At 29.1% G+C, this 24360-nt stretch overlaps 2 protein-coding genes across 2 annotated transcripts in view; both read right to left on the bottom strand.

The window, feature by feature from the left end:
- pla2r1 (phospholipase A2 receptor 1) overlaps positions 1 to 24360 on the bottom strand; it is an 868273-nt gene that overhangs the window by 150164 nt on the left and 693749 nt on the right. The window lies entirely within an intron of this gene.
- On the bottom strand, positions 15076 to 24065 carry pimr94 (Pim proto-oncogene, serine/threonine kinase, related 94). The gene is made up of 12 exons (XM_087273355.1): positions 22041 to 24065; positions 20735 to 20918; positions 19973 to 20337; positions 19842 to 19892; positions 19581 to 19731; positions 18549 to 18772; positions 18390 to 18440; positions 17901 to 18279; positions 17386 to 17562; positions 17166 to 17254; positions 17006 to 17034; positions 15076 to 16084 (listed from the first exon to the last, which is right to left on the bottom strand). Exons 1-12 carry the CDS (start codon positions 23556 to 23558, stop codon positions 16006 to 16008), a joined length of 3297 nt encoding a protein of 1098 aa, XP_087129481.1. The 5' UTR covers positions 23559 to 24065; the 3' UTR covers positions 15076 to 16005.

Below are 24360 nucleotides of genomic sequence, written 5' to 3'. Positions count from 1 at the left end.
GTAAATAAAACTTCACTAAAGATCAGGCCCACCTCCCGCCCGATACATTTTCATTAAAGAACTTTTAAATTAGTTTATGCATTAATAACACATACAATATTTATATTTTACAATTAATATTACATATTAATAATGATAATAACAACAACTATTATTTATGTATTTGTGTTTCTTTAGAATATTTAAATGATAAAATTCATTTATTTCTTTATATACAGTTGAAGTGAGAATTATTCGCCCTCCTGTGCTCTTTTTTCTTTTTCAAATATTTCCTAAATTGATGTTTAACAGTGCAAGGAATTTTTCACAGTATTTTCTGTAGTTTATTTTTTATTTTTTCTGGAAAAGTTTTATTCGTTTTATTTTGGCTAGAATTAAAGCAGTTTTAATTGTTTTTATAACTATTTTTAAGATTGATATTATTAGCCCCTTAAACAATTTATTTTTGATTGTCTACAGAACACACCACTGTTATAATAGTTAACCTAGTTAAGCCTATAAATGTCACTTTAAGCGGAACACCAGTATTCTGAAAAATAGTAAAATGTTATGTACTGTCATCATGGCAACAATAAAAGAAACATTAGAAATAAGTTATTAAAACTATTATGTTTATATTTTTAATTAATCTAGTATTCTAACTATTATGAAATGTTGAAATAAATCTCTCTGTTAAATGGAAATTAGTGGAAAAAATATACAGGAGGGCTAATAATTCTGACTTCAGCTGTGTATATTATTATATTTCTTATTTATACATTTATTTTTGTATTAATTTATAATTTTTGGTCTTTATAGTTTGATTTTTAGACATAAATATGCTCAAATTTGTACTAAAATTGGGTTAACACATGCACTACACATGTTATGTTCTATATATTTTATTGTATATTATATTATTGTATATTAGTAACTGGCTTTTATATAATTATAATAAAAAATATTTGATTTTTAAAATAGGATTTTTTTCCATTCCTAATAAGTAATATTTATGAGCATTTATGCATGATCTACTTCTTTATTGTGTTGGGTTTATTTATTGTTTTATTTACTGTTTACATTCTTTATTAATACACTTCTATAAGCCCACCTCCCGCTCAATAACTTACTTTATAAAGGATGTCACTAATATAATTGATGTATTTATATGTATAAAATGTGTTTAAATCGAAATGATCTATATTAGGATTAATAATAAATAGTAATATTTATAAGCTCATTTGTGTTTTACTTTATTTTTATTTGTAATAAATAATGCCTGAATAAAAGTACACTAGACATTATAAAGCCCACCTCTCCCACCCAATTGCCTTAATTAAACATTTCTTTATGTTTTAGGCAATTGTATTACATCTCAAAATTGTTTATTATAATGTTTATTATATGTAGTTCATAATAATATTAAATTATCATATTAATATATGGGTAATTAAATTTTTCATAGTTTTTTTCTTTATTATATTTTAACCTCACCTTCTGTCCCATAACATTTAATAAAGATCCTTAATATATGTTTTTGTCTTTTTTGCATTTATAACAAAACATAATTCAATATATTTATCATAATATATAATGAATACAATTTTATAAGTATGTATTATACTGCTGGTTAACTGTTTATGAGCTCACTTATGTTTTACTTTATTTTTAATACTAATTTCTTTATATTATTAATTACAGTTTTTCTCAGTGACTTTGGTGCATTTCTCACAACACTATTTACATTTGCACAACAGTTTATGCATTTCACAAGTCAATTAGTACAAACTGCAAAACCTTGATAACCTGCAAAAGCGTGTCACTTGCTCAAAATGGAGAGCTCATTTCTCAAAAGCAAATATTGATGTCAATAAAAGTGTCTGTATCATTAAGATGAAAAGTCCTGACACCATTGTTTATGAACAAGATAGTCAAATGACTTTGTCCTGTTTTCATTATGACAGTTTACTCTGTACATTTGTTCCAATGCAAAAAAGTCAGATGTTGGTGACACTTCCTGAAAATGCTCAAGACAGCACTTTATACTATTTGCACAGCCATCTGAAAACTACAGTAAAGTTAGACATCACTGCATTTACTGAAGTATCTGAGTACAAGACACTGAATATGTATGTTTCACAGTTTTACTGCATTTGCTCTTTGCAATTATAATTTATTCACAGCATTGTGCAAAAGAATAAACACACCCTTATTTACAACAAACAGAAACTTCCTTTGGGTAGAGCTGTGCACAACTGTAAACAATATTGCAGAACATATTGGATCTGAACCTGCAGCATATACTGTATCTGTAAATCATTCAGGAAATTGTTCAATTAAAAAGACATTCTTAGGAAAAAAAAAAGACTTAAAAACATTTCATAAAATTAGCTTGACAGATTGTGACAACTAGTTCAACATTTGTGTATATAATGACCCAAGTAATGAAATGAGGACTATTAGTTTTATACGGAATGACTATTCAGCATTCACATGTTCAGTTACTGACATGACATAAGCAAATGATAATGTTATAAATCAGCAGAGAGTTGTATGAAAACAATTGATACATGTCCAAAAGCATTTGCAATTTGTTGAAAGGAATAAGAAACTGCTACTATGATGTGTACAAATGATTAATTGTTTTGAGAAATGCATTAACTGTTGTGCAAATGTAAATAGTGTTGTGAGAAATGCACCAAAGCCACTGAGAAAAACTGTAATAATAGAAAGTCAAGTTTATAAGCTCATTTTTACTTTGTTTTTATATTTTTAATGTTTTATATTATTTATTAATGATAAATAGTAATATTTAAAAGATCATTTGTGTTTTACCCTAATTTTAATGTTTTAATGTTATAAATTATGAATTTATATTATATTTAAATATTATTTATTAAGGATGTAAAAACATAAATAGGAACTAAGCATTATGGTCACTTAGTTGTGTATGCAGTTGCTGTTTAAACCACTATGTGTGCAAATTCATCTAAAACACCTTTATATTATAATAAGAATGACTCAATGATCAATCTTGTGTTCTAATAATCTATATTAAGTCTGTCCTGTGATATTTCACTAGACATTATAAAGCCCACCTCTCCCGCCCAATAATATTTTAAATATTTGTAAAACTAAATTATAATTAGTGTATTGTAGCTTATATTACTCATATCAATAACAATAATATGAAACATTTATGAGCATGATTACATCTCTTTTAATAATAGTTATTTATTGAATTATAATATATTACTGTATTTATTTGCTATTTATTTCTTTATTACGGTTTTAGATTGATTATATTTTTGTTTATGGTTTTTCACAGAAATATATGATCTGAATAGTGCTGTCAAACCATTAGTGTATTCAAAACAAAAGTTCATATTTGTGAAACATATATATGTGTGTATGTGTGTGTGTGTGTGTGTGTGTGTGTGTGTGTGTGTGTGTGTGTGTGTGTGTGTGTGTGTGTGTGTGTGTGTGTGTGTGTGTGTGTACTGTGTATTTCTGTGTATCTAGTTGAAGTCAGTTATTAGCCCTCCTAAATTATTAGAGCTTCTGTATATTTTTGTCATTAATTTCTGTTTAACACATTTCTAAACATAATAGTTTTGAAAACTCATTTCTAATAACTGATTTATTTTATCTTTGCCATGATGACAGTAAATAATATTTTGCTAGATATTGTTTAAGATACTATCCAGCCTAAAGTGACATTTAAAGGCCTAATTAGGGAAGTCCTTGTATAAAGATTGTTTGTTCTGTAGACAATCGAAAAAAATATTGCTTAAAGGAGCTAATAACATTGACCTTAAAATAGTTTTAAAAAGATGTAAAAACTGCTTTTATTACAGTTGAAATATTACCAATAATTCTACAGAACATAAAATATAAGAAATACTGTGAAAATTTTCCAGTTCTATTAATCATAATTTGTTAAATATTTGAAAAAGGACAAAAACAATTCACAGGAGGGCGAATAATTCTGACTTCAACTGTGTGTGTGTGTGTGTGTGTGTGTGTGTACTGTATACACTAATGTATTATTAAATACAAACTGGTATCTCGGATGCTATTAATAGTGATTAATGGTTTGACAGCTCTAGTACTGAACAAATATAGTGTCATTTTAACTAGTACCAGTGTGGAACATCATTTGATAAGCTTACTTTTTACATTTACTTTTAAACAACACAAACATATATGTATGTAAAAATATAGTAACACCACAGTATTTGATGTATTTCGTGTCATAAAGACACATAAAACTCTCAACTGTGAGAGGCACACTCAGAATGTCTGAATAAAAGTACACTAGACATTATAAAGCCCACCTCTCCCACCCAATTGCCTTCATTAAACATTTCTTTATGTTTTAGTGAATTTTAATATTAAATGGTTTATTATATATATAATATAATATAATATACATATTGTTCATAATATTAAATGATCATATTAATGTGGATAACACTTATGATTATAATGTTAATAAAATTTCATTTAAATTATTACCTCAAAAAAACTTCACCTTCTGTCCAATAACATTTAATAAAGATCCTTTATATATTTCCCTTCGTCATTTGTGTATTAATAATAAAATATCATTTATATATTTATTATAATATATATTAAACTCAATAATGTATTTATGTATTATACTGCAGGTTAACTGTTTATAAGATCATTTGTGTTTTACTGTGTTGTTTTATTTATTAATATTTTATTTCCATTTATTCATATTCCTTTGACTTTGTCCCTTTATTTATAAAAAGGGTCGCCACAGTGGAATGAACCGCTACCTTATCCAGCATGTGTTTTACACAGCGGATGCCCTTCCAGCTGCAACCCAGTACTGGGAAACAATATTTAATATTATTATTAATAATAAATAGTAATATTTAGAAGATCATTTGTGTATTACTTTAATTTTCTTTTTAAAAAATGAAGCCTGAATAAAAGTACACTAGACATTATAAAGCCCACCTCTCCCACCCAATAGCCTTTATTGAACATTTCTTTATGTTTTAGGCAATTGTAATACATCTCAAAATTGTTTATTAAAATGTTTATTACATGTTGTTCATAAAAATATTAAATAATTATATCAATGTATTTGGATAATAACCATTTATTATAATATTGAGAATTGACATTTAATTTTTATTTTTTTATTATTATTTTATAACCTCACCTCCTGTCCAATAGCTTTTTGTATTAGTATTATTTTATATTATTAATTAATAATAAATAGTAATGTTTATAAGCTCATTTGTTTAACTTTATTTTTTTATATTATTAACATTATACGTTATTAATAATAAATAGTAATAAGTTCATTTGTTTTCATTTATTTTATACATTTGTAATATTTTATATTAATAATTAATAATAAATAGTAATATTAATAAGCTTATTTGTGTTTTACTTTTATTTTTAATAAATAATGCCTGAATAAAAGTACACTAGACATTATAAAGCCCACCTCTCCCACCCAATTGCCTTTATTAAACATTTCTTTATGTTTTTGGCATTTGTAATACATCTCAAAATTGTTTATGATAATGTTTATTACACGTTGTTCATAATATTATTAAATTATTATATAAATGTATTTGGATAATAATAATAATTTATTATAATATTAAGTAAATGACATTTAATTTTTCATATTTTTTTCTTTATTGTTTTTAACCTCACCTCCTGTCAATAACATTTAATAAAGATCCTTTATATATATTTTTGTCTTTTATGTGTTTATAACAAAATATAATTTAATATATTTATCATCATTTATATTAAATATAATAATATATTTATGTTTTATACTGCAGGTTAACTGTTTATGAGCTCATTTGTGTTTTACTTTATTTTTAATATTGTTGATATTTTATATTATTATTATTTTATAATATTAATTAATAATAAACAGTAATATTTATAAGCTCATTTGTGTTTTACTTTATTTTTATTTGTAATAAATAATGCCTGAATAAAAGCACACTAGACGTTATAAAGCCCACCTCTCCCACCCAATTGCCTTTATTGAACATTTCTTTATGTTTTAGGCAATTGTAATACATCTCAAAATTGTTTATGATAATGTTTATTACATGTTGTTTATAATAATATTAAATAATCGTATTAATGTATTTGGATAATAATCATTACTTATTATATAATCATTACTTGTTATAATATATATATATATATAAGTAATGACTTACATTTTTAATGTTTTCTTTATTATTTTTTAGACTCACCTCACCCTAACCTCACTGTCCAATAACATTTAATAAAGATCCTTTATATATCTCATTGTCTTTGATGTATTTATAATAAAATATTTAATATACATATCATAATATATATTAAATACAATAATATATTTATGTATTATACTGCAGGTTAACTGTTTATGCGCTCATTTATGTTTTTCTTTATTTTGATATTTTATATTTTTATATTTAATATTAATAATTATTAATAAAAAGTAATAGTTATAGGATCATTTCTGTTTTACATAAATTTTAATGTTTTTAATGTTATACATTATGAATTTATTTATTTATTAAGGATGTATAAACATAAATAGGAACTAAGCATTATGGTCACTTAGTTGTGTATGCAGTTGCTGTTTTAACCACTGAGTGCAACTTCATCTAAAACACCTTTATATTATAATAAGAATGACTCAATAAAGATTATTAGAACACAAGATTGATCATTAAGTCTGTCCTGTGATATTTCACTAGACATTATAAAGCCCACCTCTCCCGCCCAATAATATTTTAAATATTTGTAAAACTAAATTATAATAAGCGCATTGTTATATCACTTATATTAACAAAATATACATTTATGTGCATGTTTACATCTCTATTAATAATAGTTATTTATCTTATTATAATATATTACTGTATTTATTTGCTATTTATTTCTTTATAACGGTTATATATTAAATTAATTTTATTTTTGTTTATGGTTTTTCACAGAAATATATGAACTGAATAGTGCTGTCAAACCATTAGTGTATCCAAAACGAAAGTTCATATTTGTGAAATATGTGTGTGTGTACTGTGTATTTCTCTGTATCTAGTTGAAGTTAGTTATTAGCCCTCTAGTATTATTAGGGCTTCTGTATGTTTTTGTCGTTAATTTCTGTTTAACGGAGAGCAGATTTTTTTTAACACATTTATAAACATAATTGTTTTGATAACTCATTTCTAATAACTGATTTCTTTTATTTTGTCATGATGACAATAAATAATATTTTACTAGATAATGTTCAAGACACTATTCAGCTTAAAGTGAGATTTAAAGGCCTAATTAGGTTAATTAGGGAAGTCGTTGTATAATGATTGTTTTTTCTGTAGACAATCGAAAAAACATATATTGCTTGAGGGAGCTAATAACATTGACCTTAAAATGGTTTTAAAAAGATGTAAAAACTGCTTTTATTCCAGCTGAAATAAAACCAATAAGACTTTCCAGAGAAGAAAAAATATTATAGGAAATACTGTGAAAATTTTCTAGTTTTATTAATCATAATTTGCTAAATATTTGAAAAAGGACAAAAAACAATTCACAGGAGGGTGAATAATTCTGACTTCAACTGTGTGTTTGTGTGTGTGTATATGTGTGTGTACTGTATACGCTAATGTATTATCAAACACAAACTGTTATCTGGAATGCTATTAATAGTGATTAATGGTTTGACAGCTCTAGTACTGAACAAATATAGTGTCATTTTAACTAGTACCTGTGTGGAACATCATTTGATAAGCTTACTTTTTACATTTACTTTTAAACAACACAAACATATATGTATGTAAAAATATAGTAACATCACAATATTTTATGTATTTCGTGTCAAAAAGACACATAAAACTCTCACCTGTGAGAGGCACACTCAGAATGTCTGAATAAAAGTACACTAGACATTATAAAGCCCACCTCTCCCACCCAATTGCCTTCATTAATTTTTTTTTTTTGTTTTAGTCAATTTTAATACACATTAAATAGTTTATAATACTTATAATATAATATAATATAATATAATATAATATAATATAATATAATATTATATAATATAATATAATATAATATAATATAATACATATTGTTCATAATATTAAATGATCATATTAATGTGGATAACAATTATGATTATAATGTTTAGAAAATTACATTTATATAAATTATTACCTCAAAAAACTTCACCTCCTGTCCAATAACATTTAATAAAGATCCTTTATATATTTCCCTTCGTCATTTGTGTATTAATAATAAAATATGATTTATATATTTATTATAATATATGTTAAACCCAATAATGTATTTATGTATTATACTGCAGGTTAACTGTTTATAAGATCATTTGTGTTTTACTGTGTTGTTTTATTTATTAATACTTTATTTCCATTTATTCATATTCCTTTGACTTTGTCTCTTTATTTATCAAAGGGTCGCCACAGTGGAATGAACCGCTACCTTATCCAGCATGTGTTTTACACAGCGGATGCCCTTCCAGCTGCAACCCAGAACAGGGAAAAAATATTTAATATTATTATTAATAATAAATAGTAATATTTATAAGATCATTTGTGTATTACTTTAATTTTATTTTTAATAAATGATGCCTGAATAAAAGTACACTAGACATTATAAAGCCCACCTCTCCCACCCAATTGCCTTTATTGAACATTTCTTTATGTTTTAGGCAATTGTAATACATCTCAAAATTGTTTATTAAAATGTTTATTACATGTTGTTCATAAAAATATGAAATTATTATATCAATGTATTTGGATAATAACCATTTATTCTAATATTAAGTATTGACATTAAATTTTTCTTTTTTTATTATTATTTTATAACCTCACCTCCTGTCCAATAGCTTTTTGTATTAGTATTATTTTATATTATTGATTAATAATAAATAGTAATGTTTATAAGCTCATTTGTTTAACTTTATTTTTTTATATTATTAACATTATTAATAATAAATAGTAATAAGTTAATTTGTTTTCATTTATTTTATACATTTTTAATAGTTTATATTAATAATTAATAATAAATAGTAATTTTTATAAGCTCACTTGTGTATTTATTTTTAATAAAAGATGCCTGAGTAAAAGTACACTAGACATTATAAAGCCCACCTCTCCCGCCCAATTGCCTTTATTAAACATTTCTTTATGTTTTAGGTAATTGTAATACATCTCAAAACAGTTTATGATAATGTTTATTACATGTTGTTCATAATAATATTAAATGATCATATTAATGTATTTGGATAATAATCATTTTTTATAATATTAAGTATTGACATTTAATTTTTCTCTATTATTATTATTTTTTAACCTCACCTCCTGTCCAATAGCTTTTAGTATTATTATTATAGCACAGTAAAAGCAAGATGAGGCATCCTTTTTAAGCAGAAGTGACTGATACCTACAGCTAAGAAACAATCATTATGTCGATGCAATATAGCATTTCTGTTCCCTAAGGGTTACTTTAGTAACCAGAGCCTCCCTTTCGGATGGTATTATAATATAATATAAAATATTAAAATATATTAGAATATAATATAATACATATTGTTTATAATATTAAATGATCTTATTAATGTATGCGGATAATATCTATGATTATAATATTAAGTAAATGACATTTATATAACTTTTTAAACTAAAAAAAAATAAACTCCAGTCCAACAACATTTAATAAAGATCCTTTATATTTCTCTTTTTCTTTTATGAATTTATAACAAAATGTAATTTATATATTTATTACAATATATATTAAATTCAATAATATATGTATGTATTATACTGCAGGTTAACGGTTTCTGAGCTCATTTTTGTTTTGCTGTATTTTTTTTATTAATAGTATTTTATTTTCATTCATTAATTTTCCTTTGGCTTAGTCCTTTTATTTATCAGGGGTCACCACAGCAGAATGAACCGCAAACTTATCCAGCATATGTTTTTACACAGCTGATGCCCTTCCAGCTGCAACCCAGTACTGGGAAACAAATTGTTATAGTATTAACTAATAATAAATAGTAATATTTATAAGCTCATTTGTGTTTTTATTTTCAATTAATGATGCCTGAATAAAAGTACACTAGACATTATAAAGCCCACCTCTCCCACCCAATTGCCTTTATTAAACATTTCTTTATGTTTTAGGCAATTGTAATACATCTCAAAATTGTTTATGATAATGTTTATTACATGTTGTTTATAATAAAATTAAATGATCATATTAATGTATTTGGATAATAATAATAATTTATTATAATATTAAGTAAATTACATTCAAATTTTCATATTCTTTTTCTTTATTGTTTTTAACCTCACCTCCTGTCCAATAACATTTAATAAAGATCCTTTATATATATTTTTTTGTCTTTTATGTGTTTATAACAAAATAATTTAATATATTTATCGTCATATATATTAAATATAATACTATATTTATGTTTTATACTGCAGGTTAACTGTTTATGAGCTCATTTGTGTTTTACTTTATTTTTGATATTGTTGATATTTTATATTATTATTATTTTATAATAATATTAATTAATAATAAACAGTAATATTTATAAGATCATTTGTGTTTTACTTTATTTTTACTTGTGATAAATAATGCCTGAATAAAAGTACACTAGACATTATAAAGCCCACCTCTCCCACCCAGTTGCCTTTATTAAACATTTCTTTATGTTTTAGGCAACTGTAATACATCTCAAAATTGTTTATGATAATGTTTATTACATGTTGTTCATAATAATATTAAATAATCATATTAATGTATTTGGATAATAATCATTACTTATTATATAATCATTACTTATTATATACAAGTAATATATATATATGTAATATATATAAGTAATGACTTAAATTTTTCATGTTTTCTTTATTATTTTTTAGACTCAAATCACCCTAACCTCACTGTCCAATAACATTTAATAAAGATCCTTTATATATCTCATTGTCTTTTATGTATTTATAATAAAATATTTAATATACATATCATAATATATATTAAATACAATAATATATGTATGTATTAAATTGCAGGTTAACTGTTTATGGGCTTATTTTTGTTTTACTTTCTTTGATACTTAATTTTTTATATTTTTATTATTAATTATTAATTAAAAGTAATAGTTATAGGATCATTTCTGTTTTACGTTAATTTTATTGTTTTTAATGTTATACATTATGATTTTATTTATTTATTAAGGATGTATAAACATAAATAGGAACTAAGCATTATGGTCACTTAGTTGTGTATGCAGTTGCTGTTTTAACCACTGAGTGCAACTTCATCTAAAACACCTTTATATTATAATAAGAATGACTCAATATAGATTATTAGAACACAAGATTGATCATTTAGTCTGTCCTGTGATATTTCACTAGACATTATAAAGCCCACCTCTCCCGCCCAATAATATTTTAAATATTTGTAAAACTAAATTATAATAATATTAATATAATAATATAATAATAATGATAATATTATGTATTAATAATAATAAAGCGTATTGTAGCTTATATTACTCATATTATGAATAATAATATGAAACATTTATGAGCATGATTACATCTCTTTTAATAATAGTTATTTATCTAATTATAATATATTACTGTATTTATTTGCTATTTATGTCTTTATAATGGTTTTATATTAAATCCATTATATTTTTGTTTATGGTTTTTCACAGAAATATATGAACTGAATAGTGCTGTCAAACCATTAGTGTATCCAAAACAAAAGTTCATATTTGTGAAATATTTGTGTGTGTACTGTGTATTTCTGTGTATCTAGTTGAAGTCAGTTATTATCTCCTGAATTATTGCGCTTCTGTGTATTTTTGTCATTAATTTCTGTTTTTTTAACACATATATAAAAATATTAATTTTGATAACTCATTTCTCATAACTGATTTATTTTATCTTTGTCATGATGACAGTAAATAATATTTGACTAGATATTGTTCAAGATACTATCCAGCTTAAAGTGACATTTAAAGGCCTAATTAGGTTAATTAGGGAAGTCATTGTATAATGATGGTTTGTTCTGTAGACAATCGAAAAAACATATATTTATTTTATATTTTTAAATACATTTCCTAACTAAACATCATTTGCGACACACAAAGAAAAAAAAAGTACAGGAAGGTGAATAACTCTGACTTCAACTGTGTGTGTGTGTGTGTGTGTGTGTGTGTGTGTGTGTGTGTGTGTGTGTGTGTGTGTGTGTGTGTGTGTGTGTGTGTGTGTGTGTGTGTGTGTTTGTTTGTGTGTGTGTGTGTGTGTGTGTGTGTGTGTGTGTGTGTGTGTGTGTGTGTGTGTGTGTGTGTGTGTGTGTGTGTTTGTTTGTGTGTGTGTGTGTGTGTGTGTGTGTGTGTGTGTGTACACTAATATATTATCAAATACAAACTGTTATCTTGGATTCTATTAATAGTGATTAATGGTTTGACAGCTCTAGTACTGAACAAATATAGTGTCATTTTAACTAGTACCTGTGTGGAACATCATTTGATAAGCTTACTTTTTACATTTACTTTTAAACAATACAAACATATGTATAAAAAATATAGTAACACCAGAATATTTGATGTATTTTGTGTCATAAAGACACATAAAATAGTTAAATATACATCACAAATGACACAAAAAGGTGTAACAATACATTGACACACTGCACTTTTGCAAAAGCACATTGTCTGATTAACCTGTTTAAAAGCAAAGCACGAAACCTTTAAAGGGCCATGAAACTCTAAAGAATTGTGGTTGAGATTTTAACAATTATTTTAAGTCAAGTTCACTTATTATTGTGACGCACACTTCATAGATGCACAATGTGTTTTAAAGATATGGAGTGACTGTAAGAAAGTGTCTGGTGCAAAAGTGCAAACACTGGTGCAAGTGTCGGATAAAGAGTCAGAGATGAAAGAGTGTGTTTTCTACAGGTGGTTTGTTACGCCTACTCACCTGTGAGACACTCAGAATGTCTGAATAAAAGTACACTAGACATTATAAAGCCCACCTCTCCCACCCAATTGCCTTTTTAAAACATTTCTTTATGTTTCAGGCAATTGTAATAGACAATAAATTGTTTATTATACTTATAATTACATATTATATGTTACATATTGTTTATTATAATATTAAATGATCATAATTTTGTATTTGGTAATAACTATTTATTATAATATTAAGTTATGACATTTAAATATATTTTTCTTTTTCTTTTCTTTTTTTTAACCTTGCCTCCTGTCCAATAACATTTAATAAAAATCCTTATATCGTTTGTGTATTTGTTTAATATATTTACTATTTAATACATATAGTAGTAAATATATATAAAAATAAATTTTTTTATTTAATACTGCAGGTTAAATGTGTTTATATATAGTTAACTTTAACTGTTAAATGCTTGCTACTAAATTGGTTAAAGTTATTAGTAACTAATAAAGTTTTGGTAACTAATAACTTTTCTAAATTTGATTGTAAAGCAATAATGTGCACCTTTTGTCATTATCAGCTAAACTTGAATTCAATTATTTGACATAAACTTGAATTAAATCAAACTGAATTATTATTACATACAGTATATAATGAGAATAAAACAATAATGTATGAAAAACTTTATATACTGTATAATAATCATTTATAATTAATATATATATATTTTTTGCTTGAATTCCTTATATTCTTATATCTAATATATATATATATATATATATATATATATATATATTATATATTTAATTAGACATTACTTTATCATGTACACTTTCAATAAATGACAGAAACAGTTATTTTGATTTAATTTGCTTTGTATTGAACAAATTCAGTGTTGTAAATGTAGAACTTGGAGCTGTGATGCTTTTAGCTGTGTCGTTGTCTCGCCTCATCAGTAATATAATAGAGTAGGGAGCTTTCATGACCCTTTAAGAGGCGCGTCAATGGAGCGAAGACTATGGAGTGAATTTTGTGCCAAAAAATCCAGTATTTTGAAAAGAATCACTTGACTTGCTTGTGAAAACCCAGTAATGTATTGTAAAGGTAGAATAGTAAACACGCTTCACATATCCATTACCACATTTCACAGACACAGTCCACCCTACTGGATTTTGGCCCCTGAACAAACACCAGATCTAGTGCATACAGCTGCGACCTGTCTGTTGCGGATGCGAGACAGTGGCCCTCTTCTGAGATTCTCTTCACCCGATTCACACCAGACACATCCAGGTGGATTTCTCACTGGCGCATTCAGACAGATTTCTCGCGAGTGCGGATGCGCCACTTTCCTCCTTCAGGACAGCAGATGACGCTATGGGTCAGTTTACGTCAGTCTCCAAGAGGAAGCCTGAAACCTGGGCTTAAACTTCAGCATTTTTAATTAAATAAAACATCTAATAATAATAATAATAATACTAATAAACTATAATAATATAATAATAAACACTATAATAATAATAATAATATTAATAATAAAAAATACATACAATAATAATAATAATAATAATAATAATAATAATATAATAAACACTATAATAATAATAATAATAATAATAATAATATAATAATAATAAATAAACACATCAATAATAATAATACTAATAATACTAATAATATTAATAATAATAAACACATCAATAATAATAATAAAATAATAATAATAATAATAATAATAATAATAATAATAAATAAACACATCAATAATAATAATAATAATAATAATAATAATAATAAACTTTTATTTAGGATTCAGCTAATTATAAAACATTTAGCTAAAGTAATAAAACATTTAATTTTCAGTCTATATTTATATACACAATTATTAGTTTAGCATTTTTAAAAATAAATTTAATAATTCTAAAATAATAATTAATAGATATGTTAAAACTAGGGAATATGAAATTAATATTATATTACGTAAAACACTACAGCAAACAGGTGAGTTTCTGCCTTTTCACCAGTTTATTGAAACATTATTACACTTAAAAGCGCCAGCTAATACATTTTTCATTATTAATAAAACATTTAATAAGCTAATTCTTAATTTTTACTTCATATTTTTATGCATAATTAGTAGCTAAAGGTTAGGTAGATTTTTTTTTCTTATTTAAATAATTATTTTAATCATATATTAATCATCTTGGGAATATTATATTAAGATTATATTACGCCAATTAGGTTATTGCAACATTTTAACACATTTTATCAGCCCTCCACGACGAGTTTAATCGGGAAATCAAACATTTACATCTAACCACAAACACATTAAGTAATTAGTTATACTGTCCTACATTAGTGATTATGTTTAAAGCGAAAGAACATATGTCATATCTATCTACATTATAATATTTCATTTAATAGAAGAGCGGGTTAATTTTTCGCAATAATGTAGAATATATAGAAATAATGATAATATTACAGCCTCGTAACTGCAGATTTTATACTAACCGTTTACATTAACGTCTAAATGATCGATATATTATGTTAAGTAGATACAGTAAGACAGAAACTCATCTGTTCACCGATCATTTTATTTTAGTCAGCTGTAGTTTAGGCATGGGTTTCAGGCTTCCTCTAGGAGATTAACGTAGACTGACCCATAGCGCCATCTACTGTCTTGTTGAAAGAAATGGCGCAACCGCATTTGCAAGAAAATCCGCCTGAATGCACTAGTGGGAGAATCCACCCAATTGCATCTGAGGAAATCGGGTAGAGAGTCTCAGAGGAGAGCAACCGCCTCAAACTCGTAATGGACAGGTATACAGCTGTATTTTTCTGTGAAATGTGATTGTATTCGTGATGCACCACTGAGTTTTGCTTTGTTAGCGAGTCGAGTGAGTCTTCGCAAAATGCTGGATTTGTTTGTAAAATATTGGCACAAAATTCACTCCATACCTGTCGGCCCCATGAGTTGCATCCAAGAACAGTAGCTTTCAGCGCTGAAGATAAAAAGATGATACTTATCCAGCGATACTTATCCTACTTTGATTCCCTTCGGTGTTTCCCTCTCGTTCTCATGTAGTGGCCTGATCTTCCCCTGCTGTGCAGCATTTCTGGGTACAGAGCAAACAGGGTGAACATTTACAACAATCAAGCATAGTGTTAGTTCAGACAGGTGAAGACTAGAAAGGATACAGCTGTGAATATACATTAACGATAATTATTTATATTAGTTGAACAATATGATTACTGTACAAAAATAATTACATTACTGTGAGGGTAGGTGTTAATAAAATACAATTAATGGGTCATTTAAGAAGTGATTTAAATAATTCTAGTTTATTTCCAGCTGCAGCTGTATCCCTGAACAACAACCGTTCAGACGGGATACGTCTACACCCTGTAATAACTGAAGAGCGGGCAGGGTGAGGGGATGCATGAGGAAGTGGACATTTTTTGCCATAAAAATACTACCAATTGCATGAGTCTGATGCTGAATGTGTGTGAGTTGGCAGCCCTGGTTCAAAGTATTCAAATTTACATGTTAATCAGCCTCTTGTTTCTGACATTTGCATTAACTCATAACTAATCATATAAAATATAGATAATCATAATTAGTTGGTTTGCATGATTTTGGGTTCTCTTCGTTTACCCCATGGGTCGGGTGCAAATCACACAGGGGACTGACCCATACCTGCCAACACTCCTTTTCCAGGGAGTCTCACGTTTTTTCAGACCTGCCATGTAATTTCTCCAGGAAAACTCCTGTAATTCCCTCATCCAGATACCCTTACACCCTTCAGAGACAAATCTTGGCAGGTGTGGACTAATTCCTTATTTTGATGCTTGATACACCCTGAAGAAAGTCAACACGAGATGTAATGAATGGTCAGCCCCTTAAACAGTGAGAAATAGTTTGCTTTGATCTGTATCTTAAATAAAATGAATAATTAAAATAACGACAAACCAAAACTTGTCGATCCCACCAGATAATTAGGTGTAGAGGGAACTATGAAACTGTGGTGATATTTTACCTCTTTGGCAAGCTGCTACATTTGGTGACCTGAAAAGAAAATACAGAAATTAGGTCTAATGTCTACATTACTCTTGGATTTATTCTGATGTTAGAGTGAATTATGTACTTATAAAACAAACACATAAAAAAGATGAAATGTGAATATTTCTTCAAAATACCTTAAACCATGGATGATGCGGGATGTCTTCTAAACTGATCCGCTTAGATGGATCTTGTTGCAGGAGGCAGCAAATCAGATCACAACAGTCTGCAGAAAAGAGAGAAAGAGGAATTTTAAACTTGACGTCTTACAGTTGTCCTTGTATGAAGCTGTAAGCTTTAAACTTGTGAGTGATTCAGAAATATAATTGATTTTTGTTGTGATGAATGGCAACTCACCATGTGACAAGCGAGAACTGGACCAACAGCTTGAATTCATCCGCAGCAAAATCCTGGATCGTGGAAGGCGTCCACACAGCAGTACATATAACAGGATTCCCAATGACCACACAGTGGCAGGTTTCCCATGGTACCGTCTCATCATGTTAAACTCAGGAGGGGAATACTGTCTCGTCCCTGAAGAGAAGAGAGATTATGTTGAAGAGAAGAGAGATTATGCTGAAATACTACCACAGGTTTTCACTGTATACATTAGCATGTTTTGTGGTTATTACAACATGCTTTAAAGCATTAGTTTACCCAAAAAATCATTTCTGTTATTAATTCCAGCAATATTACTCCAATATCACTTGATTAGCTAATCAAAATGTTTTAAATTCCGAATCGATTCTGATTAAACACACAGCCCTAGTAATTAACAGAACTTTCAGTTTTGGTTGATCTAACCCTTACTGTCACTTGTCATTAGAATTGAAGTTCAAAACTGTTTGAAATTTGCATCATAATACACATACCACTATAGTGATGATACGCCGAATCCTTCAGGAGGTCCCCGCACCCAAAGTCAATCAGTTTGACCCGGAGTGTTTGTGGGTTGATCAGCAGGTTCTCCAGCTTTATGTCACGGTGAAAGACTCCGCGAGCACAGCACACTTGAGCGGCCCGTATCGTCTGCCCCATGATAACCCGTGCTTTGGTTTCATTGAGGAATCCTCCAGAGCGTTTAACATAGACGCTCAGATCTTCACAGGGTGTGGAAAGTTCCAAAACCAAGATGTAGTGGCCAGGATAGTCCTCCCAGTCCAGGAGCCGAATGATCTCTGGAACCCTGGGGCTCTTATTAACCATGAGCATCAGGGCAACCTCTAATGGAACAGGTGCAAAATGTCTCGGCTAGAAGAAAGGTCATTAAGGATTGTTAAATGAAGGTCCTTTCCCATATGTGGATACACTGGACAATCTTTTAATTTAGTTACATGTAAATGTTTGAAAAATATGCTTACAATATTGATGTACTGCATGGTCGCCCACTTCTTGATGAACTTTACTGCCACCTGAACAACAAAACAAATTATTTTATTGTAAACAAGATCAGAAGCACTAAGAGGAATCAAAATGGATAGTGAGATAAAACATTTTGCTCTGTGAAAAAGCAATGATACCTTTCTGCCATCGTGTATGCGGGTCCCTTTATAGACTCTTCCAAATCCTCCCTGGCCAATCATTCTCTTTAATACAAACCCCCTCAACCTTTTCTGTCCATTTCTAGCAGGGCCCTGATATATTGGCAGAGTACACTGTTTCATCGATGACAAGGCAGACACCATCTCAACAGTAATCGGTTGTAGCAGGTTCTTTTCTTGCGGTGCAGTTGTTGATTTTGCATCTGTATTGAAAAAAAAAACAAAAAACAATGCCCTGGATTAAAAATCTTATAAAGGAAATAATCAAATCTCACTCCACCCTTTTATCCCACAGTCAATCACATTACATCATTAGTTAGACGGCCATCTCCACTTCATTTCAATATACTGTAATTAACCACACAAGAAATATTTTCCTTTACCTTGAAAAGCATTTAAAAGCATTAATTTCATTACACAGGAAAATACCATCTCAATTATCATTATTTACTTATTCATGTCTACGTTAATGCATAAAATTCTGACAGTCCAAAACTTTAAAAATACATTTTGATCTCATTATTTGCATCATTACATATTCAAAATCCATGATACACAATATTATAGCTAAACAACAAGACATTAAAGAAACACAGAAAGGTCCAAATTTACCTTAAAATCTGTGGACATTTTTCTAATGCTAATAAATAACACATGATTACAAAAGAGACACATTCCCCAAGTCCTCTCCTCAATATTTAGGTCAATTGTTTATTTTTAAAGTATATTTCTGGCCTTTCAACTGACTCCCTGGTGCTGATGGTATACTTTAATGGGAATTATTCACCCGCACTCTGTCAGAACTTCAATCATTTCTGATTCTTTAGATTTAGTCATTTAGCAGATGCTTTTGAGAGTCAAAGATTGAACTAAAGATCTGGATTAAAAACTTGATCATTGCCCTAAAATTCAACTAGATTTTTGTTTTAATATGTTTCTTATGATTCTTAGTTCAAGACACAAGACAAACCAGTTGCACATTATCATAACATGTGGCATGATGTGGCACACCTTTCCACGATGAGGCACGCTTCAGGACCATAATGTAGTAATCGGGCTTGTCCTGCCAGTCCAGCAGCTTAAACTTCTGTGGAACTGTTGGGTCCTTTTTAGTCATGAGTAACCTGGCCACCTCTAATGGAACGGGTGCAAAATGTCCAGGCTAGAAGAAAAATCATTTTAAGGATTGTTAGATTTTCATTTCCCCAATATGGATGAATATACTGGACAAACTCTTTTATTTACATGTAAATATCTGAAAAAGATGCTTACAATGTTGATGTACTGCATGCTCCTGCGTTTTCTGGTGAATTTTACTGCCACCTGCACAACAAAACAAAACATTTCATATGATTGTAAACAAGATGAAAGACATTTCTTGGACCTGAAATGAATATTCATACCTTAAGGCCATCTCGTCTGCGTTTCCCTTCATAGACGGTGCCAAATGTTCCATGGACAACCATTCTTATTAATTCAAACCCATTCAAAATGTTTTGTCCATTTCCAGCAGGTCCAGCGGGTCTTAGATGTACTGGCACAGCAGGCTGCTTTACCGACTGAGCGGACACCATCTCAACGCTAATCGGTTGTAGCAGTTTGTCTTCTCTGTTATGGGTCCAGAGAAGTACAAAATCTATATTGCCTGTCATCCTCATGTTTCTCGCTGGCTCATCATCTGTACTGGAACTGGATACTGATGTTGCACTTTGATCGGTATCATACAGCCCAGAGCTGTTGGACTTTCCTGCAATTGTTGATATTGTTCCTGTGTTGAACAAAAAAAAAAAACAACATCATGGATTAACAATCTGATAAAGGACTAAATCAAACTTATCATCTTTATATAATGCATGAAGGTGTCGACATTTTTCGTATGATTTTGGGTTCTGTTCGTTTTCCCCCATGGGTGGGGTGCGAATTACAAAAATTAAAAACTGCTTTTATCCAAGTCAAAATAAAACAAATAAGACTTTCTCCAGAAGAAAAAAGATTATCAGACATACTGTGAAAATTTCCTTGCTCTGTTAAACATCATTTGGGAAATATTTAAAAAAGAAAAAAAATCAAATGGGGGTTAATAATTCTGCCATCAACTGTACATTTTAATATATGTAAATAAAAATCACCTCTTGAACAGAAATTAAAAACAAAAAGCTTCTCACCGTTGCTCTGTTGACTCAAGTTGGCTTCACGGCAAACCCGTGGTGATGGACACTCCAAGATAATGGTGTAATAATCAGGCAGATCCTGCCAGTCCAGCAGCTGAATGGTCTTTGGACCTCTGAGGCTCTTATTAACAAGGGCTAATAGACCGACTTCTAATGGAAGAGCTACAGGATGACCAGGCTAGAAAAGAAAAAAAAATGTTAGTCCATTTTAATCAAAAATATTTACATTTTCAGTTTAAAAAGATGGCTTTCACACTGCTTAATCATCATTCTGTACTCCTTTTTAACTAAAGGTAAAAGTACAATTTAGCATTTATTGCTCGTACTATGGAAGTCAATGGTTACAAGTATTCAGTATTCTTTCAACAAAAGAAACTCAAAAAGATTTGGAACCACCTGATGGTGAATGCATGATGGATGAACTATCCTTTTAATTTGAATAATTTTGAAAAAAATGAATCAACATTAAATTGAACTTTCTCATGCAAGTCGTCAAATTGACAAAATATTTATTCAAATATAAGTGAACTGTTAGCGTTTCCTAAAAATGATTGTGTCAGTTAATACATCAAGTTTACTTCTATCTAGGAATTCTGTGAGTATAGTCAAAGTTACATTTCTAAAGTCTTTTTCTCAGAGTTACAGTGCTCAGCATAATTGAGTACACCCCATTTTAAAAATGAATATTTTATGCATTTCTTAGTGAATATAGGCAATGTATTTTGGTGCATTTAAACAAAACAGATTCATTAAACACATATATTTATCAAAATAACAATTTTGTTACCAAACATATTTAGAAATTGAAAAATAATACAATAAAATTTTGTAAAACTTTGCAAAAATTACAACCCAATTTTAATAAAATTTTTAAATATTTTTTGCTTCTCTTGATTTTTCCTCTTTTTTTTAACTTGTATTTAATACTTTTCTATGACACATAAATTTGGGTGTACTAATTTTGGATTGTTATCATAAGTTATTTTGTTAGATAAGCTCCAGGTTTGACTTCAGTACTGGCTAATTTAATGTACATGCACAAATATAATATTGTCTAGCTTCCTATAAAAATATGAATTTAAAAGAGGATTGTGAAGGGTGTATTTATATAAGCTGAGCACTGTACATACAGTATATAATAAATGCATCAAAACCACAATGAAACTATTTGTTATGTGTATTATAATGTATGTGAAATTCTAGGATTCCCTTTAAATGGTTTAGATTATGACGCAGGTTATCAATGACAAGTGTGAAAAGCCATACTGTGTGGGGGGAAAAGAAGCTTTGGTTTACTTACCACTATGCATGTCACCTCCCAAAACTTTCTTACAACTTCCACTGCCACCTTGAGGTTATCGGTCATACGCCTGCCCTCGTAGATGGTGTCAGATCCTCTCCTACAGAGAATTCTTCTGACTTCATACCGCCTCAGAATATCACTGGTTGGACTGTGGTGTGCTTGAACCGAATCAGAATGGCTGGAAGAACTCTGGACATCCATTAATTCAATTGTTGGACTGGAGTAAAAAGTGGTCAGCTTTTTAAAGCTCTCCAACATTCTCCACATTTCCGGATGCTCAACAGAACTTTCTTCCTTCTTTCTTTTACTGTTCGGCCCACTATCAAAATACTCATCCTTTCTCCTTTTCCTCAGAGACACTATAACAGAACTGTCTTCCGGCTTCCTTTTTCTGTTCGGCCTCCTATCAAAATACTCTGATTTTCTCCTTTTTCTTAAAGGCTCTTCAACAAAACTCTCCTCTCTCTTTCTTGTTCTGTTCGGCCTCCAATCAAAATACATTCTCCTTTTTCTTTCTGGTCCCTTATCAAAACCCTCCTCCCTTTTCCTCTTTGTCTCTGACCCCATATCAACATCCTCTATCTTTCTAGAAGACTCTTCAAAATAAATCTCTTCCCTTTTTCTTTTACTTTTTAACCCCCCATCAAAATAGTGATCCTCTTTCCTTTTTCTGAGAGGCTCTTCACCAAAAATCTCACCCCTCTTTCTTTTTCTGGGTTGCCTCCTATTTAAACACTCTAAATATTCATATTTTCTCCTTTTTCTCTCGGGTCCCTCTTCAAATATATCCTCCATTTTCCTTTTTCTCTTAAACCCCTTAATAAAATACTCTGTCCTGCTTATCTTTGTCGGAGGCTCTTCAGCAGAACTCTCTTCCCACTTTCTTTTTCTGCTTAGCCTCCTAATAGGCAAACTAGAAAAAGACAAACTGTCTTCCCCATTCATTTTTCTCTCAGAACCCTTAAAAAGCTGTTTCATTCTCTTTCTTGGAGGCTCTTCAGCAGAAATCTCCTCCATCTTTCGTTTCCTGTTTGGCCTCCTATCTAAATACTCATATTTTCTTCTTTTTCTCTCTGGTCCCTCATCAAGACCGTCCTCTATTTTCCTCTTTCTCTCACACCCCTTAAAAAACTCTTTCATTCTCTTTCTTGGAGGCTCTTCAGCAGAAATCTCCTCCATCTTTCTTTTCCTGTTTGGCCTCCTATCTAAATACTCATATTTTCTTCTTTTTCTCTCTGGTCCCTCATCAAGACCGTCCTCTATTTTCCTCTTTCTCTCACATCCCTTAAAAAACTCTTTCATTCTCTTTCTTGAAGGCTCTTCAGCAGAAATCTCCTCCATCTTTCGTTTCCTGCTTGGCCTCCTATCCAAACACTCGTCCTCTCTCCTACTCTTCTCATATCCCTCACCGACACAAACGGGATGAAACGCAGCCTCGTTCGTGCCGGGTATTGGGGGTGTACGGAAACCATACACCTGATAGCTGTGAGAACTCCGTTTTTGCTCCATAGACATGTTTTACAGCTCTACAACTGAACAAATAATGATGCGCGTGTAGAAAATTCAGAGCTAGAGAAGCACTACGTCATGTACTGCATGTGTTCCAGACATTCTATTTCTTGCGTCATCGGAGCTGAGGTAAACCGGGCTGCGCTTGTTTTCATTCAAATAGCCTCGCACTTTGACAGCACTATATATTTAATAATAGTAGAATCTGTATATATTTTGATTACATATTATTTATATTATAATGAAATGGTCAAAGATGTTATGATAAATGGAAACAAACTAAGACAAAGACATCGTCAGTTAGTTTTTTAGTATTTACATTAGTTGTGCATATTTGGCCATATTGTTATTTACTGCGTGCATTACTGCCATTCGGCCATATTGCGTGCATTTACTGTTTTTGCTTCATAATTTAGCTCGCACGCGGAGATGTTTCATCCAATATATTACAGAGGGAGATAAATGTAATCACGGTGTCATAATTAGTTATTGCTACTTTGTAAATAATGAAAAGAGGCCCTTGTTATTATTATTATTTTTTATTTTACTGCAAGTATAGCTTCACAATGAAACATACTATAATGACAAGTCTGGCAAATATTATTTAAACAATAAATACAACTACTATAACTTAAAATTCTAAAATACATCTGTATATAAACTGTTTATAAACTACCCATTTATAAAACTACATTTTCTATATTTCCAGACCTTAAATATTGGAAAGAATTAAATTTTTGTGTTTGTGCAAAGTAGAATAAAAAATTTATACAAGTCTAAAAAAATGTAATTTTCTCCAAATATATGG

This window comes from Danio rerio, chromosome 11, assembly GCF_052040795.2.
Source record: "Danio rerio strain M-AB ecotype USA chromosome 11, GRCz13ab, whole genome shotgun sequence".
Taxonomy (NCBI): Eukaryota; Metazoa; Chordata; class Actinopteri; order Cypriniformes; family Danionidae; genus Danio; species Danio rerio.
This window is presented reverse-complemented; position numbering and strand designations above follow the sequence as displayed.

What these genes read in the sequence shown, in the direction of transcription:
- pimr94 (XM_087273355.1), bottom strand. Translation starts at nt 23,558, where the DNA reads ATGTCTATGGAGCAAAAACGGAGTTCTCACAGCTATCAGGTGTATGGT. An exon ending in GCAGACGAGATGGCCTTAAG is followed by an intron (nt 19,893 to 19,972) that starts GTATGAATATTC and finishes TTTGTTGTGCAG; the next exon opens with GTGGCAGTAAAATTCACCAG. An exon ending in CAGTTCTCGCTTGTCACATG is followed by an intron (nt 17,255 to 17,385) that starts GTGAGTTGCCAT and finishes TCTTTTCTGCAG; the next exon opens with ACTGTTGTGATCTGATTTGC.